The sequence below is a fragment of the Belonocnema kinseyi genome, chromosome 7 (assembly GCF_010883055.1).
Source record: "Belonocnema kinseyi isolate 2016_QV_RU_SX_M_011 chromosome 7, B_treatae_v1, whole genome shotgun sequence".
Taxonomy (NCBI): domain Eukaryota; kingdom Metazoa; phylum Arthropoda; class Insecta; order Hymenoptera; family Cynipidae; genus Belonocnema; species Belonocnema kinseyi.
Window position 1 is genome coordinate 60,049,727 of NC_046663.1, and position 20,577 is coordinate 60,070,303.

The 20,577-nt window shown below is 31.8% G+C and overlaps 1 protein-coding gene across 1 annotated transcript in view; it reads right to left on the bottom strand.

Moving 5' to 3' along the window:
* Positions 1–20,577, bottom strand: part of LOC117177073 (probable cationic amino acid transporter) — a 119,748-nt gene that overhangs the window by 87,605 nt on the left and 11,566 nt on the right. Inside the window, exon 3 of the mRNA XM_033367555.1 lies at positions 4,146–4,376. Within this exon, the coding sequence (XP_033223446.1) occupies positions 4,146–4,376 (231 nt within the window). The remainder of the gene's footprint in view (positions 1–4,145; positions 4,377–20,577) is intronic.

Consider the following 20,577-nt stretch of genomic DNA (forward strand, 5'->3'; position numbering starts at 1 on the left):
TATTTTGTGTATTTTGATACGTACAAACAGTGTATGATATTTAGTCGATAATAAAACAATATTTATTTATAATAAAATAATCATTTGGTGAGAACTGATTGAATGACTGCAAAGAGTCGGACAAACTTCATACTTTTTTCAGTAAGGCCGCGAGTACCTCGCCGCGCGCCGGCCATAAGCGCCAAATGCACTGTCGCGCGCACAAAAGGCGCTACTTGTAAATTGCGATAACTAGGCTTCCGACTGGTTAATCCAATGTCGCGTACAATGAATAGGTAGAGGAGATTTCAAAGAACAAGCTGCTTCTTCAATTTTCGAAAAATATTCAATAGGTCAAGAATAATCGATACTCAAATTTTGCAAAAAACGTCGAATTTTGAACTTTGAAAATTTATAACTTTGTAAATATGCATTTAACAAAAAAGTTGCAAGAGAACTTTTATGCTTAGAATTGTCCATATTTACTAAAAAAAACTTGTTCCATAAAGAAAAACCATTTTTTCCTATTTGTTCAAACAATTGCGTTTTAAACAAAACCTATCCACTTCTCGTAAAATTAACCGGTACCATTGGATTCAGCGGGTCAAAATACATAAGATCAACTAGTTTTTACCTTTTGCCTCTTGAATGCATACGGGAACATACCCAGCTCCCGGACTAAGGCGAAGAGCTTTACAAAGTTATTATGTAAGGCTCTCCATTCGGACCCATTAGTATCCAAAGTCTTTCGCTTCTCGTGTTCTTCACTCCACTAATGCTCTTACTCATGCGATTCTTATTCACTATTTGTGGCTATACTTTTCTTTCATGGTATACCTCTTAAGCTTCCTTTGCATCAATAAATTTTCTCATCCAAGCTCTTGATTTTTTGTGGCTTTTTATATCTTTTTATTTCAGGTTCTCATTCATTCATTCATTCATACTACTCTTTCCTCGGTCTACCTCTGGGTATGATGCCATTTAGTTTACATAGATATACTTCTTTCGTTAATCTTTATCCTCTCATTCTCTCAACAGACTTAAACAACCTCAATAAATTTCTTTTAAACTCGTCAAACAGTGTCTCCTCTACATCACATTCTTTCAGAGTATTTCCATCACCGACTTTGTTCATTAGCGTTTTACCGCACACATTGCACAGGTCTTGCATGCCCAACTCGTTGATTTTAGCCTTATCGTTTTCTGGTAACTCCAGTTCTCACTACAATATGCCACAGTGGGTGCAAGTATAAACTTATATATCGCGAATTTAACTTTATTTGATCTATTTTTACTGCTGGCAATGGCTTTTACCATGTCGATAAACCTCCTACCCTTGTTTATACATATATGCTCTCATTATCTAAGACAATGTTGTATACTGTTTTTTTACTCTTTCCTTTAAACTCCATAATCTAAGTTTTATTTACGTTAATTTATAGGCCCGTCTTCTTTATGCTAGTGCTCAGGATGCTCAACATTCTTTGGAAGCTTTCGATTGACTCTGCCATGACAACCTTATCAACTGCACAAACGCTAGTCCACGCACATTTACTACCCGAAACCAACACCTTCGCCCAGATTTTATTTTTAGACCCTTGATCATGTATATAATAAACAGCCAAGAGAACATAACGCATCCTTATCTAACACCTAACCTAACATGTGACCCTATATGTAACTCCATACCGGCCATAAAGGCCCTTTTCATGTGGACGCCCACATATATTTGTCAACTCGCACAGCCTATAAGGTTTATATTCACCACCGTATTTAAGCATTTCGGCATACATGCCATTTATACCAGCAGCCTTACTATTTTTTAAGTGCCTAATGATATCCCTAACCTCAGAGACATCTTTCTACCTCGTTTTCCGATAATAATTTCATGTAATGATCCTTATGGCCATCTTTTATTTCGTTCCACCATGTACTATTCCACCCTTGTCATTCCTGATTCCGACTTACTCTGTACTACTACTTCCTTTCTTGTTGTCCTCGCGCACTAAAGAATAACTTTATTTCTTGTTTCTTTCGAAGCATTACCAATCATTCTTATTATAGCGGCAGTACCACACACTCCAGGTGAACTCCTAACTGTGATTTCCTTAAACACTTTACATGCACCCTTTATATCGTTATTTTGAAATAGCTTCTCTGAAGTTGTTTTATCTATAGGTGTTCATTTATCTTTTCTGTAAGTTCCATTTGTTTTTCTGGCTTTTGTAAACTCTCTATATTGATTCGGGTCTGTTTCGTCTTTCTAGTTCTCTTTCTTCGCCATCCTTGACACAAATTATTTTTTGAAACTAACATATAATTATCCATTTCAGTCTTAGAATCTCTCATTACACACGTATTTCTTACTAGCTCTCTCAGTCTCTCATCTGCAATATTAAAGTCAATCACATTTTGGCTATCGCCTCTGCATCAGATGTGCAAGGGAATCATTTCCTGCCTGAACCAATCCTCAAAAGTACATTGAATTGGTATTGTTTTGAGTTTCAACAAAAATGTGATAGCGGAGTATTATTTCGAGTTCATAACAAATGAGCTACAGCTACCCTTTCCTTACCCTCGCGATGAACTCTAACCTATCCATTCATATCTCTTAGTATAATGATTCTTTCCCCATGATCACAAGTACTAACTGGGGCATAAGACGCTATGAAAAATAGTCTTCCGCTTCCCACTTTCATTCTAACCCACAATAATCTGGGAAATATAAATTTATATCCGATGACATGCAGTTTTGCTCTCTCATTCATTATTAGACCGATTCCTTGGCAAGTATGTGAATCGCTCTCTACTCCAGAACATAGTTCTAATTCGCACTTTAACTTCCAATTTTTTATTAGTTCGTAATTATCTTTCCTTAGAATCATTCACCCCTCTATCATTCCATACCTAACCTCCAATCAACACCTACAATTTTTCCTTTACTGGAAACATACCGTTTGTCAAGGAAAGTTCCAATCTATTCTGAGGCTACTATATTTTTGTATTATTCACTGTTTAAAGTATAAGGCCAACTACAAGCTTAACGCCACAAAAGTATTTCGCAAGTAAAAATCATGTCCAAAATGATTATCCACTCATTATGAGTTGGAGAATCCAGTTATAACGTCAGTCCCACCCAAATTTGGCCAATAGAGAGAAAGTATAAGGACAGAACTAGAACCAAAAAAGTCATGGTTGGTCTGTGTTATATACTGAGGAGGGCACCAGCCTTCAACAGTATAGTAATAGATGAGAATATTTGTACATTTCTCCAAAGTATCCTCTGACCATCCCTGGTCCACCTTTGGGTACACCACCAAAAACTCTGTTTTTAATCTAAAACATTCTCAGCAATACCTTCCAAATACTGAAATCAATTAAGAATTCCTTGAAATTCTTTAAGATGCCCCACAATTTTTCAAAACCTCTAAAATTCAGCAAAACATTGCGAAATCATGTGAAATTACCTGTAAGCAGATATGTCCTGAAAACCTGGAAAGTACCCTAGAATATATCAAATTCCCAATTATTGCCTGAAACCCCCTGAGTTTTTTAAAAGCTTTCGAAAATTCATTATAATTCTTCAAAATGTTCAAGAATATAAAATTCTTTGTAATCCTATCAAGTTATTCCAGTGAATTAAAAATTCCTTAGAAGCTTTCAGGGTATCATAACATCTGTCAAATATATGGAAATACTCAGAAATTTTTCTAAATCTCGAAAATCTCTCATTTCTTGCGAATAACTTCTTTTATGAACCATATAAATATCATAAAACTCCGTGAAAGTGCACGAGATTAGATATTTCCTAAAATTCCAGGAAATTAATGAAAAATACCCTAGGGGCCATTAAAACCCCTTGTAATAAACAAAAACCTTATAAAAATGTTGTAATAAAACTACTTATCTCTGGAAAGACTGTTCTAATTGTTCGACTTTATAGGAAATAGTACCAACTACTTTTTTATCTGTTTTTAACGACTTTAAAATTTTATATACTCTTAAGAGAAAGTATAGTTTCTCTAATTCCTTAACTGCGGACAAATGTTTCATTTTGGACGGTAAGTAATGTTGATTATACCCGAGCCTTTTTTAAAGCCCTATGTGTCCAAATATAAGCTTTCTATCTTTATACATACAAGATTTAATATTTCCTGGATACTTACCGAAAATGGTACCAACGGTATTGCCTATCGCTCCGGAAACAGCACCATTTGCCAAGGCATCCAAACAAGCGCTTAGCGCACAGGCACACGCACTTGTACCTATAAGGTACTCCAGCACCATATTCCACCCAATTACGAAGGCTATTAATTCTCCTACTGTCACGTAGCTGTACATGTACGCGCTGCCGGTTGTGTGAGGCACTCTGACTCCAAACTCGGCATAGCACGCTCCTGAAATCAAAAGACAATTATTTTTAGAAACATTTAAAATTAGTTTAAAATTCATTTAATGCCACGTATCACTTATCCACTGAAAACATTTACTTTTGCAACACCTTTCTTTTCATTATAACACTTTAGAGCCAAGCAAACATTTCTTAGTGGCTTTAAAGTTATTTTCCAATCTTTACTTGATATCTCATTTCACGTGGGCGTAAGTTATTACGAGGAAAATGTGAGCGGGGAATCGGGTGAGTAGCAGCCTTATAAAGAATATTCACAGTACTATACATTCGCTTGAATTCAAGTAGCCAAACCGCTCTATAAAAGGGCTCACTTAACTCGATATCTTGTTTATTCATCTCAGAATAAGTTACCTTAACCGATGGTATGATAGCAAAAGTAATTTGAAGAAATTGTCGAAGCAAAGTTGATTTAAGAAAGTTGCGAGCAAAAAGCAGATAGAAAGAAACATGAAAAACGAGGATTGTACTGTATATTGTAATATAACGATACAACAGAGCGATGTATGTATTATAATATAAATAACCATTCTATGAGATTATTCAATTATAGTCTGAGGATATTCGTCCGACCGACCGTACGAATAAACACTTCGTTAATTATAATATATGATAAGATTCTCGATATTCTTGTTTCTTTTTAACTCGTTGTCCGCCGTCGACTTTTTTTAACATGCTTTTGTTATTAACACCTTAATTTTAAATTCCCTTTACAAATTTTGGGCCCTAGGGTACCCTATTTCTTTGCAGCCCATAATGGAATTTTAAAAAACTTGTAATATGATCGAAACAGGGAATTTCTGTAAGAAGAATAAAAAAAATCACAGGAAATATTAGTTACTTTTTTTATCACGTCACTTTCTAGTTACTTGTTTAAAAAAAAGGCACTTTTAATTACTTTTCTTTCAATAAGTAACACATAGGTCATTATTTACTATTCAATATATATTATATACCTATTTCTGAATAGCCACGAATTATTTTGAAATATATCAGGGTATTTTAAATGATTTCCAGAAACTTTTAATAGATTTCAATAATCTAAAGAGATTTTTGAAGATTCTAGAGTATTAAAAAAATATATAAGCAATTTTCAACAGTTTTTTAAAGTTTCAAGGGATTTTAAGGGATTAAAATTATTTGAGGGAATTTTGAAAGATTAAGGATAAGGATAAGGATTTTTAAAAACTAGTTTGATAAATTTGAAGGGACTTCAAAGTCCTTCAAATATTTTAGGATAAAGAATTTGCTAGAATTTCGGATGATATGGAACGATTTTACAGGACCTGTAAGATTTTTAAATATTTCACAGGATTTTATAAGGTTTCCGAGGATTTCAATTATTGCAAGAGCTTTTTAAAGCTCTCAGAGTAATTTATAAAATTTTCCAGGAGATCAGGTAATATCATCAGATTTCATAGAATGCCACGGGATCTTATAATGTTTTACTTGATTTCAAGAATTTTCTTACGACAATCGATCATTTGTTGAAATGATAAAAGGATCTTAAATATTTTAAGATATTTTTTCAAATACCTTGGCATTTTCAAGAGCTTTTAAAAATTTTAAAAGGATTTCAAAAGATTTTACAGGATTTGAAATATTTTAGGTTATTTTAAAAAATGACAATTTTTAATTTTTAAAATAATTTTTAACTTTTTAGGATATTTTGAAAGATTCCAAGTAATTTCTAAAAGATTTAAATAATTTCAAGGTATTTCTAAGAGGGTTTTAATAATTTCCAGGGATCTTAACATTTTAGTGGTTTCCAAAGAATTTGTCCACAAAAAGTGTAGGATTTCGCTGGAGTTCAATGATTTTAAGAGATTTTCAAATATTGTCTACAATGCATGTGGAATTCGCCGTGAATTCTTATTAATTTATGCTAAGTTTTCCACCATTTCAAAAAATTCTTTTGAATTCTCTCTAATTTTTCTAAAGTCATTTTGAACTTACTCAGTTAAATGCATTTTTACATTCTCATCCTAATGAGAAGGTATTGGTTTTATGTAAAATTTTACTTTGTCGGTTTTCATCAAATCTCCACGTTTTGAGACCCACTGAGTCAGAAAAAACGATTTTTACGAAGGTGTTTGTCTGTCTCTCTGTATTCTGTATTCTGTAGGCACGATAACTTTTGTAAAATTCATCAAATTGGATTCTGCTTTGGAACACATTTTCAAAACCTAAAAAGAAAGAACAAGGTCGTAAACCAACTATTTTGGATCAAAAATTCAAAAACTGAGCGCGTTTTCAAAATTTTTGAAACCACATTTTTTCAAGATTTCAAAATTCTATGAACGGTTATTCATAGTACTCAGAAACCTAAACAGTTTAATTTTATGACTTTTTTCTATAAAAAGAAAATTATTAGAGTTAAAGCATTTTCAAAATTAAAAAAAAACTAAAATGAACATTTCAAGCCAAACAACGAATGATATGAAAAAAGTAAAGAGAAAAAAAACGTTCATTTTTTAAATCCCTACAAGACGATCATAACAAATATTTTAATTTGGTCGAAAAGTTGAAAATTCAAAAATTTGATCGTACCAAAAATTTTTGAAACCACCTTTTTCAAGATTTAAAAATTCTATGTACGTTTGTTCATAGTACTCAAAAACTCAAACAATTTATTACCATGACATTTTTCTGCAAAAAGAAAATTATCAGAGTTAGAACATTTTCAAAATCCAAAAAAATAAACTAAAATTAACATTTTGAGCCAAACAACGTATGAGATGAAAAAAAGTCAACAGAAGAAAAATGTTTCTTTTTGAAAGCCCGACAAGACAATGATAACAGTTTTTTTAATTTGGTCGAAAAGATGAACATTCTAAATTTGATCGTACCACAAATTTTTGAAACCACATTTTTTCAAGATTTCAAAATTCTATGTACGGTTGCTCATAGTATTCGGAAACTCTAACAATTTATCCCTATGACTTTTTTTCTGTAAAAAGAAAATTATCAGAGTTACAGCATTTTCAAAATCCCAAAAGAAAACTAAATTGAACATTTTAAGCCAAATAACGCATGATAAGAAAAAAATTCAAGAAGAAAAAAACGTTGATTTTTGAAAGACCTACAAGATTATCATAAGAACTTTTCTAACTTGGTCGAAAAGTTGAACATTTTAAATTTGATCTTACCGGAAATAATGAAAAATCCAAAAATTACAATTTTTTGTCAAACTATGCAAGATACCCAAAAAATAAATAAGCTAAAATTGCGCGCTGTGGAAAGACCTACAAAGTTGTAATGAATCACTTTCCGATAGGACGCGTAGTTTTTAATTATAGTCGTAAAAACAACATTAAAAATTTAAAAATTAAACAATTTTGGACTAACGACACAAGGTACGAAAAAAACGAGACAAAACTTGTTTATCCAAAAAAGAGCTATAATTTTTGATAGGGCACGCAGTTTTTCCTTTAGTCGTAAAAAATAACATTCAAAATAAAAATATAAATTTTTTTTGAAAAAACGGCATACGTACGAACTAAAAGTAACAGACAAAAGTTGTTCGCCTAAAAAGATCTATAAATTTATTAATCATTTTTTGAAAGGACTTTCAATCGTAAAAACTAAGATGGAAAAATAAAAAAATTAGATTTTTGGAAACAGGACAGAAAATACGAAAGAGGACATAGGACCCTATATAGGTTCCTGTATTAGAACCTACGCAGATGCGCAGTCGTTTTTATTTAATCGTAAAAAACAAGATCAAAAATAAAAAAAATATAAAAACAAGGAACTAAGAGTTAGTATGATTAAATTTTTATGCATATTATGAATTGTAATGATATACATTTATAGAAATGATACATTTTTCAGCGCAGCCTAGAATACAATTTAAAGCAAAATACGAAACAAATATTAAAATAATCATGATAAATACAATTTGCTCTTTATTTTGCAATTTTCAAATAAGCAATCCCAGGCAGAGTTACATAAAAAATGTATTATATTTGATATAAAAGTGTTGTGTATAATGTAGAAAAGTTGGCATGTAGAACAAAATCGAATGCGAAGCACGAGCTACGTGATGCGAATGTGTTCGTTAAAGCCGAAACAGCTTTAACAAAAAAGAGTTAAAAATCACATATTTACAGGTGTCGGTCTGTTGACCTTTGATTTCAAAATGTCTGTGTACGAATGCGGGAGAAATACAAAGACCGAGCGGAGAGTGCAATCGCTATCAGTCGCGTTCCGAATGTGCGCTAAAATTCTCGAGCTAAGCTCTTTTAACGAAAGAGAATTGACAATTACAAAATTACAGTGGTGGATGTATTGAGTCTTAATTTTGAAAGGTTTGCGCAAGAATGTGCGAATATATAAAGACCGAGAGCGTAGCGCGAGGTAAATACATAATCGACCGAATTGTTTTGTAGTCATTAATCACTGTTTTGGTGAGAAATTAGTAGGGTTTCAAAGATTGGATGAGGTTAAAAAATATTTTTTGAAACTCATCTTGAATTCTCATTAATTTACCCTGAATTCTTATAAATTTTTTGGAATCCTCTTGAATTTTTTAATTTACTTAAATTCTGTTTATTTTACTAAATTCTGCCTAATTCAGACGATTTTTTCCATTTTTACACAGTTTTTATTTAATTGATCCTAAATTCTTTTAAAGTTACCTTAAAGTGTCAGGCATTGCGTCAAATTTTTTGAATTCCCTTGAATTTTTCTAAGCTCTTTTCAAATTTCCTGAATTCAAGGACACTTTGTCATCCTGAATTTGTTACCCTTTCAGCGCAACAAAAGGAGCCTATGAGCGTAAGAGAAAGTACCCTTTGGTTCCTATATTTTATCCCATAGGGACTCCGAAGCCTGCTTTCATCATTTAAAGTTTTAATCAATTCTAAAGTTACTCTATTGTTTGTATTATTCATTATTTAAAGTATACACCCATCTACCGACTCAATGCGAGAGACGTATTTCGGGTGTAAAAATCATGTCCAAAATAATTAGCTAGTCATCATAAGGTGGAGAGTCCAGATATAACTTCAGTCCCACCCAAATTTGAGTGAGACGACGATATAACGGCGTTGCATGTATTATGAAATAATCAAATCGTTCTGTGATGTCGTGAAATTATAGGCTGAGGATATTTGTACGGTCGGCCGTGTACAATTTGCAAAATGATTGACCCTACGAATAGACATTTCATAAATTATAATATATGATACAACTCTCGTTATTCTTGTTTCTTCTTAGCTCGTTTTAACCCGCAACGTTCTTAACTCGTTTTTGTGCCGACGACTTTTTTAACCCGAATTTTTAATCAGCCCCTCAAATTTAACTGTGCTTTACAAAAGTCAGAGTCAGAAATTTTAATTTCAAATATACTATGGATTTCTTATTAAAATTTAAATAGGATCCTCATTAAAAGTGTTATTTATTTTCAGAGTAATTTCAAATTTAAAAATAAACGAAAGATTTTATTTTATGTACACAATTTTAAACTTTTGACATCTAAAATAGTGAAATTGAACACATTTAAATGTGTATAATAGGCATTCGTCCCCTCAGCAGTTCAAATTACGTATATTATCAATTACAATCAAATTAATTGAGATACTGCAGAGTAATACATTGCCATAGAACAATAAAATTATTAGCGGTTTGCTTTGCATTGTGAAACTTGACATATCTTATGATGAATTTACAACGGTATAATACTCTGAAATTAGATTTTAATAAGAACTGACAGGTTGATAAATTGAAAATTACCTGAGCAGTTCTATTTTAGAAAAGTTTCTTTGTGTTTCGATGAAAGCAGTGTAAACTCTTTAAATAATTTATAAAGACAGCAGGAAATTTCACCTCGACTGTATGATAAAACAAATTAGTAATGGCCCAGGAACAAAGGTACTGTGTTCAAATATTTAATCTGGCATAAGTAGGTTCTTTCCAATTGAAAGAAAATATCCTGTACTCAGCAAAATATTTGTCTTAATTTAAAGAAACCGTTTCTTTAACATAATTTTTTTTATTTAGTGAAACACAACTTCAACACGAAGAAAACTATTTTAAATTTTATGTGAATCAAAAGATTTTTTTTCTGAATATGCACTAATACTATTGGCTCGTCCTTTCACTTAACTTTGATTTCCAATATTTTATTAATAAATAATACAACTTATCTAAGTTTATATCTAGCTTTAAAAATAGATTATAACTATTTATATACTTTTTACTTTCTCATAGAGAAAGCTTTGAAATGGTAACATTATCAAAAAATTTTTAATTAATTTAATCAAACATGTTACACTTTTTTGTGAACAAGATAACTTCAAAGCGATTGCAAATAAATTGATGCAATTTGAAGAATTTATTTTCACCACTAATAATATCTGCAAACTAACCGAAGGATCTCTACAAAAATATTAATTATATTAATACATTTTATTAAAGATTAATTCATCGACATAATTGAAAGGTGAGGCAAGAATAGAAAAAAATTTTTGATCATAGATATTCAAATGAAATAATTTTGAAAATTTTCGTAAAAAATTATAAAGCTGGGAAAGGTGCGATATAACTTTTACCTTCCCTTTTCCAGCTAGAAAAATTACTATTTCAAATAAAAAATTGTACTTGTCTGATTTTTCATTGTATTTTAAAAACTGTTTATATTATTTTGTATTTTTTGTGAATTTCTATTTTTGGATTAATCAAAATGAAAATTTTAGTGTGTCTATTATTTAACAAGTCATTAATGCTTCCTCTCTGAGGAAGCTAACATTTGCTAACGGAAAGCAAAAGGCACATGAGATGAGCACCAATAATAATAAATGCAGACAAAGTGAAAGCACTCGATATCTAATTCACAGCTATTGTCGTATCTCTTATAATTAAATTTCTAGTCTTCACTGCTTTAATCGTTTAAATTTTTGCAAAATCATGAAGGCATATACAGTTAATTTATATGAATGATCCGAGGAATGATCGTTATCTGATAACGCGAAATTAATTGAACGCACATGTAAGTACCAACCAGACCTTTTTGTACCAAAAAAGAGATTCTTAAACTTTGGATGAAGTTGTAATTAAAACTGTTCAAGCTTTGACCAAGAACTTCTTTCAACCTAACAGTGTAACGATTCACTTCAAAGAGTTAAAAAAAGAAGACTTTTCCTAACGCTTTTGTAAAATTTCCGCTGCAAAATTAATCTCTCAATCAAGAATCGGAACTTGCTCTTTGATCATGTTTAATTATGAACGACTTAATAACATTTTTATTGGTAGAAATTTTCAGTACAAATAGTTAGTGGATTACTTATCACTCATTAAAAATTAGAGAACTTCATCTTGCTTTTATGAAATGCCGCATTATGGTGGTCCTTATTTCCTCTCAGTGGATTTGTTTTTCGAATTTCTGTGGTCTCACTCCCCTATTTTCTTTGAATGACAAGAAAAAAGATCTCCACCAAAGTTAAGCGAAATCAGTTAATATTAACATTTGCCCCAAGGAAAAATATATCTGCAAAAAATTTTTTTTAATTTAAAAAATGGCTGGTCCGTAAACTTGAACAAAAATTACAATTTCTACAATTAATAACAAAATCTCGTCAATTTCTTACAAGAGGCATATTTATTCATTAGAAAGCAGGTGATGACAATCAAAATTCGAAATTTTGAAAAAATTAAAAGCTGGCTGCCCACATTTTTTTTCAAACTCATAATTTCTTTATTTCTCGGCGACAACTTTTCAGGTGTCAATTAAAGGGCTACATTATTTAAAAAAAAACATATTTCGTGATACATGAAAGTAAAAATTTGGAAACATTCAAAATGGAGCCTTATGAAATACTCAAAAACTCGTATTTTCAATGCTTTTCGTCTAAAGATCTTAAAATTTTGAAGAAAAATCAACTAAATTGTTACAAATCGTATGATTGGAAGTATATCTCGAAAATTTTACTGAAGTAAATATGGCGTCTCACTACTATATTTAAAAGTTACATAATTTTTATAAATTAAAACAAAATATGAAATACATGTATGTATGTATGCATTTAATCTCTCCCTTTCACGGGTTTGAGGGCCTCCGCTCCCTGTACATATATTTACAATTCCATCCTTATTCTAACTTAACCACTACTTATATTCTACTCTTTCGCATTACGCAGGATAAACAATAGTAAGAGTAGTGATATTAATTCCTAAAATGAGCGAGCTTCCAGGGCATCCGTTTCCTCTCACCATGAAAAATGAATTTTCCACTATATTGAAAACAATTTTCGTTTTTTACTGTCCCTTTTCAGGACCACCCGTTTGACTATGCCCTACTCCCTTGCTTTCCCTTACTACTTTCAATTTCTTCATCCACATCACTCCCTGTCCACTACCATCCAAGATCCATATTATACACTCATCCACACTTAACTGTCCCTCTTCCTCTCCTGCACATCTCTCTAATACATGTTCCCATGACTCCATTTCGTATCCATATACTCTGCATAAATTCTCCTCTTCACCCATCCAATATCTGCATGCTCTCACTCCTTTTTCCATTCTAAACCGTAGAACCCTACTCCATTTTTCTTCCTTTCTTATTTTTTGCAGATATTCTGGTTCCGTCAACCCTTTGACCATCATATACCACCTATTGTACCCCGAATCTATAATCTTTGTCCATCTCTCTTCTCCTTGTTTAACCAATAGCTCTAACTCTATGTCCTGCCACTCCATAATCCCTTCTCGAATATTACACACCCTTCTCATTTTTCTCCTTTCTTCCTCCCATTTTGAATTTCCCACATTACTTCTCGCTTCATTATTCCGAATTTCGCCGAAACATGCTTGTGCAATTCTACTTCCCTCTCCCCTTTTTAGCTTCTCTTCAAACCTACAGGCTCTCTTAATTTGTCTAGTAACCATATTTTCTCTTCCTAACTCTTCTTTTAACATATATTCTGGGCAACTCCAGCTAACCCCCATTACCCACCTCACAAATCGCTCATGCATGCTCTCTACTTTCCTATGTTCCTTCCATCCTCAGATCTCCACACCATAACACAACACCGCCCACACCAACGTATCAAACAACCAGACCCTCATTCTCTAATCATTCTTGAACCTTCTCTTTCCTATACCCCATACTTAACCCATTACTTTACTCGCACATTCAATTCTTTTCCTCACCTGCAGCTCGTTTCCCCCTTCTGCCCCAAACCATTAACCTAGGTAACAGAACTCCTCCACAATTTCCACTTTTTGTCCGTTCATCTTCCAAACGTAATAATTAGGTTCAACCCCTTCTCATCATTTGCTAATAGATATACATCGTCCGCGTATGCTAGAGAGTATAGTTTGCTATTACCCAAAACCGTTCCTCCTTTCCCTTTCTCCTTTAGCTTCTCCTCTAAGTCTGCCAATAGGATACGAAACAGTAACAGACTCAACGGGCACCCTTGCCTTAGACCTCGGCCTGTCCAGAAAACCTACCCTTTTTCTTTCCTGTTTTCACCCTAATCCTGGTTTCAGTAAAAATTTCCTTTATCCTCTCCACCAACTTTTCCTCTACACCCCTCTCTTTCATTGCCTGCCATAGCACTTTCATGTTAACTGAGTCAAACGCTGCTTTGAAATCTACGAACAAAGCAACTAGTTTCCCTTTCTTTCTCCCCAAATTTCTGTTAACTAAATAGTTAAGTACGTAGATGTTATCTATAGTTCCCATCCCTTTTCTAAATCCCGTCAGATTATGTGGGATACTATCTTTTTGTTCTACCTGACTCTCCAACCTTTTTCTTAAAATTTCTGCATATAATTGATAGCCGAATGACATGAGAATGATCCCTCTGTATTCCTCTACCTTCTTTCCTTCCCCTTTCTTGACAAGCGGTACCACCAGTCCCGTCATCCACTCTTTCGGCCAACCTTCCCCTTTCCATACCTTCTTGCAGATCTTTCACATCCCATCCCTAATCCCTTCTCCTCCAAACTTCATCGCTTTGTTCACCATCCCATCTTCTCCCGTCGCCTTGTTTCTTTTTAACTTATTTATTGCCACATCCACTTCTTCTCTTGTTATCTCGTTCCCTTCCTCCATTTCTCCTTGGACTATCCTGCAATTTTTCCCTTTGATCTTATTTTGCTCTCCCCCTAATAAACCCTTGAAATCATCCGTCCATTCCTCCATTTACACTTCTTCGTTAACGCCCTTCCTTTCCCCTCTATCCCTATTTATCACATCCCAAACCCTACCTTCTTTGATCGCCTTTTCTACTTCTGCTTTATATTCTTCCTTTCCCCTTTGTCTTTTTATTTCCAGCATCTTCTCATATTCTTTTTTCCTTCTGTTATACTCCTCCTTCTCCATTTCCCCTCTTCTCCATTTGCTCACACACTCTATTATTCTCTCTTTACTCTCCCAACATTCCTCGTCCCACCAGCCTCTCTTTTCTCCTACTCTTTCTTCATTAGTACCCAGCTCATCCTTTACCTTTTCAATGGACCCCTTCAACCTTTCAATTAAAGAGTCTATTTCCTCCTCTTTTTCATACCTAACTTTCTCCTTTTCCATCTTTTGTTTAAACTGTTTTAATTTATCTACCCCCCCCCCAGATTCCGATTATCGTGTTTCTTTCGCACTCTTTTTCCTTTCTCCCTCTGCCGCGCTTACTGACGCCTCTTAGTGTAACTATGACTTCAGCCAAGATGTAGTCTATTACTGTTGCTCCCTTTCCTATGAATGTGATCTTTCCTTCCTTATCTCCTTTCATATCGCCATTGCATATAAACCATCCTGTTTCTCTTATCATGTCTAGTAACTTCCTTCCCTCCCTGCCCGTCTCTCTATGTTTGAAATTCCTTATAAATGCCTCCTTTTCTTCATCCCACAACGCTCCCCCTTGTTAGCCAGTCCATGCATTTAAGTCCCCTCCTATTAAAACCAATTCTCCCTTCTTTCCCTCCATCCACCTCCTTATAACTCTCCAGCCTTCCTCTTCCCCTCTTCTTCTGTATACACACACCACCGCTATTTCTACTTTCCCAATTATAATTTTTCTTATCATTGTTCCATCCTTTTCCTCCATGTCCCCATCTTTACTCCCTTTTACTGCTAATTCTTTTTTCACCCCTGACACCATGCCGCCCATCCCTCTCCCTCTAACGTGTTCTTTTCTTGCTTTTTGCATTGTCCACACATAACCTTTCGGTAGCAACTTTTTTATTCCCTTCCAATCCTTCTCATCTGCACAAGTTTCACTCATCATAATCACATCCCACTTTTCTAACCACACCATATGGCCCCTTTTCCTCTATAGCCAAGCCCTCTGCTCTATTTGTCATCTCCTTTTCCTCTCCCTCCATGTCAGATATTCTTCAATTCTTTCCCTTCTTCCTCTCAATAATTTTTTGTCCTCCATAATTTTCTTTTTCTCCTCCTCATTCCCCACTTTTACTAAAAACATTCCTTCTTTTTCTTCCTTTGTCCCTCCTATTCTCTTGACTCCTTCTACCCTTACCTGCACTGTAATATCTCGCAAAAGATTTGTTATTTCCACTTCTCCTGTTTCACTCTCCACTTTTAATCCCTTAACTACTATTTTATTTTTCGACTTTGCGCTTTCTTCCCCTTCTAATCTTCTTTCGATCTCACTGAGTCTTTTCTTTAAACTTTCATTCTCACTTCGGACGTTTTTTCATTCCCTTTAACTATTTCCACATTTTCTGTCTTTTCCCTCATATGCTCATTCCTAATTTCTAGACTGGATACCCGTTCTTCCAACTGATTTATTTCTCTAGATCTCTGTTCGTCGACCTCTCTCTGTGTATTCTCAATACACTCTAGTTTACCCCAAACCTTGTATTTCTCCTCCTTCCAACGTTTATCCCATTCTTCCCATTTTTTTCTGACCTTTTTCACTTCCCCTCTTACATCGTTTCCCTGCCTATTCATATCCCTATTCATGTCGTCCAAGCTCTTTCTTGTTTCCTCTCTAAACACTTTAATGAGAGCTTCCAATTTTTCAAACATTCCCCCATCCCCCTAAACTCCCTCTGGTGTTTTCCTTTTAATTCTAACTCTCTTGTTATGATGGTCCCTTTCTACCTCATCTTCCCCGGCCACTCTTTTTCTTTTTTCCTCCCCTTCACTGCTAGTCGCGCTTGCCTTTTTTTGCCATTCGTCCAGACTTCTGTTCGAACCCGCGTTGCCTAGCTTGTTAAGGCGCTGTAAATTTGAGGGCATTCCCTCATTTTGTTGTTGAAGTTTTGAGAATCACTATATCCTTTCCGAAACTTTGCTTCATATTTTGCTTAAATTTGTGAAAATTAGGTAACTTTCTGAAAATAGTAATGAGGCGCCATTTTTACCTTAGTTTAAATTTCGACATATACTTCCAACCATGAATTTTGTAACAATAAAATTGATTCTTCTTCAAAATTTGAAGATATTTTAACGAAAAGCATATAAAATACGAGTTTTTGAGTATTTCATAAGGCGCCATCTTGAATTTTTCCAAATTTTGACTTTAATTCATCAATAAATATATTTTTTTACAGTTATGTAGCCTTTTAATTGTTACCTGAAAAGTTGTCACCGAGAAATAAAGAAATAATGAGTTTAAAAAAAATTGGGCGGCCGTCTTTAATTTTTTCAAAAGTTTGAATTTCAATTGTCATCACGTTATTTCTAATAAATGAATCTTGCCTATTGTAAGAATTTGACGAGATTTTGTTATTAATTTTGGAAATTCTAATTTTGCTTCAAATTTAGGGGTCCGCTATATTGTAAATTTTGAAGAATTTTTTTTTCATGTAATTTTATTTTTTTTAATATAGTCTAAATATCATAATTGTACAAAGCCAAAGAACGCCAATAAAATATAAAAAAATTAACTGCATTTGAATTTTTACGTTTACGGCATTCAAATAAATAGGCGGTTGAGACCAAAAAGAATACAAAATCAAAAAATAAGGCCCATCCTATTGTGATATGGCTTAACTATATTAATACGAATTGCTTTTTTCTAGCTTTAGTAAAGTATCATTTAAAAGTGAGAAATTTATATTATGCTCATGTATAAATTCCTGAGTTTATTCCTTTTAAACTATTGGCCCACCCCACGAAGGGGGCTCCATCTTAATAGGTTTTAAATAATAATATTGAATAATTAATTATATAAATATTTACTTCATAATTATAATATAGAAAATTATATTTACACAAGAAGAAAGAATATTTTTAAATCTTGCACCTGAATTCAGAAATAAACTTAAATTCAGCGAAAAATTGTTTAGATTTAAGAAAACCAATAAGTAAGTTTCAGAATTTATTCATACGTTAGTTTCTCAACTTAAAATAAACGGTGTCCAGTGTCCACCTTACCTGGAAAACCTGGAAAACCAGGAATTGTCAAGGTATTTTTTTAAGTCATGGGATTTTTTCGAGAGTGTGCTTAATTTTTTTAAATTTCAATATAAAATTGAATAACAATAATTTTTTTATTTTTGAATGCAACTATATATTACTACATTAAACTATTTTGTTGAAAATTCCTTTTGTTTTATTTGAAATACATTTTTTAACTGAAAATTTAACTGATATATTTTCTTTTTAGAAAATTGATAGTTTTTAGTTAAAAATTCAGTTATCTGGTAGAAAAATCATGTATTTTGTTGACAATTCCTTTTTGGATAAATATAACTGCTTTTTTGTAATGAACATTTAATTACTTTTCTTAGAGTCAAAATATTCCGTTCTAACTTTATTTTCTCTAGTTGAAGACTCAACATTTTAATTCGAAACTCATCTCTTTGGTTAAAAATTGAGGAATTTTGTTGAAAATTTGTTTCTTTTTTGGTTGAAAATTAATTTTTGTTAACTGAAAATATAACTATTTCACTTGAATATTCCATAATTTTTGTTGAGAATTCATCTTTTTGGTGGAAAAATCAATTATTCTAGTTAAAGATTCATTATTTTGGTTGAAAATTCATCTTTGTGATTTATAATTCAACCATTCTAGTTGAAAATTCATCACTTATTTAAAAAATTAATCGGTTTTTTTGCGAATTAGTTTTTGTTGGTTTAAATTTTTTTCAATTGAAAATTTAACTATTATAATTAAATATTCCTCCATTTTAGTTGAAAATTCGTCTCTTTGGCTCCACGTTATTTTTTTAACCTGAAATTTCGACAATTAATTTTTTATTGACAATTTATCTTTTTAGTTAAAAACATATTTAATTTTTGGAAAATTGTTCTTTTTCGATAGAATTTAATTTAGGTTAAAAACACATGTTTTTTGTTTTAAATTTAACTTTTATAGTTAAAGATTCATCATTTTAGTTGAGAATTAATCTTTTTGTTTTAAAATTGATCTATTCCCGTTGAAGATTTATCGTTTCAGTTACTTTATCTTTTTGGTGGAAAATTAATCTTCTTGTTTAAATTTAATCTTTTTGGTTACAAATTCGAGTATTTCAGTAGACATTCATCATTTTATTTAAAAATTTATGTTTTTAGATTTAAATTCATCTATTCCATTTGAAAAATTATAGTTCTGTTTAAAAATTCATCACTTTGGCTGAATTTTTTTTTCGTGAAACTTTAATTTAAAAAAAAATGAAATTTAAATTATTCTATTTTTTCTTGAAAGCTGATCCTTGTAGTTCTAATTTCAATTATTTGGTTGAAAATAGATATTTTGAGTTGCAGGTTGAACTGTTTGGTTGAGAGTTCATGAATTGTGTTAAGAAATTGTCTTTTTGGTGAAAATTAATTTTCCTGGTTGGAAATAAGATTTTTTTAAGCTCTACTATTCCAGTTGAAAATGTATCAGTTTTTGTTTAAAAAAATTTTCAAAATTCATGTGTTTTGTTGAAAAATCATCTTTTTGGCAGCAAATTAATCTTCTTGTTTGAAAACTTATCTTTTGGCTTCAAAACTAAAAATTCCAGTTTAACATCCATAATTGTAGTTAAAAGTCCATCTTTTTGGTTGGCAATAAAACTATAATGTTTCAAAGTTAAACTCTTTAGTTAAAAATTCTTCGTTTTCATTTGAAGTTCGTCTTTTCCAGCAGAAGATATATAATTTTATTTCAAAATTATCACTTTGGTTGACATTTTTTTTGTGTGAAAAATTAATTTTTTAGACTGTAAATTAAACAATTGTATTTCTAGATGAAAACTTTTTTTAGTTCAAAATATTTAGTTGATAATTAATTTCTTTCAGTTGTAAATTTATATTTTTGGTTAAAAATAAAACAACTTGGTTCAGGCTTGAACTCTTTTAATAAATATTCATCTTTTCAGAATAAAATTCATCTGTTTGAGAAGAACATTCATCATTTTAGTTCAAATTTGATCATATTGATTGAATTATTGTGTTTTTATTTGAAAATGCAACTGTTTAGTTGAAAATTGAACTTTTTTAGTATGTAACTTTTTAGTGAAGGATTTATGCATTTTGTTGACAAATTGTCTTGTTTGGTAGAAAATGAATCTTTTTAGTTGAAAATTTAACTCCTATATTAATAAATCATTTATCTTGTTATAAATGTAAGTTTTTAAATTTAAAATTAGGAATATAATATAATCCTAATATTATATAGTAATAATTTATATTAAAATAAAATATAATAATAACATAATTTATCGTTTTCAAAAATGCGAGATATTTGAATGGATTCGCACTATTAAAAAAGTATACGTGGAAAGAAATTGAGAAACCTGAAAAAAACCATTGTCAGAGAATTTTTGTCTCGGATTTAAATAGACACTCTGATAAACTTTACTCGAATTTAAATAAATTTTTGCTTTCTCAAGTTTAGCATAAGTATTATTTTCAAGTATTTATTTTTACCCTGTAATAGAATTTAGATTGAAGATCAACGTAAAAGTAAAAGAATGGCATATTATATATAGTATATAAATTTCATTTACCAATTTCATGAAAATCCACATATCAGTGCCAGGAATGTGAATAATTTTTAAAATTCAAACCAATAATTCAACATATCATAACTCATATGATTAAATGGTTTCAAAAATTCTTTACGCCCCAAATTTTTCTTATATATCACTTTAGTTTCACAGAATTTCATTTAAAGCAAACGACTACTTGAAGATACGAGGGTAGTTCAATAAGTCCTTAGAATGAAGTATAAAAACAATTTTTTTTGGGTAAATTTTTTTTTATTTTTCAACATAATCTCCTTGGAGCT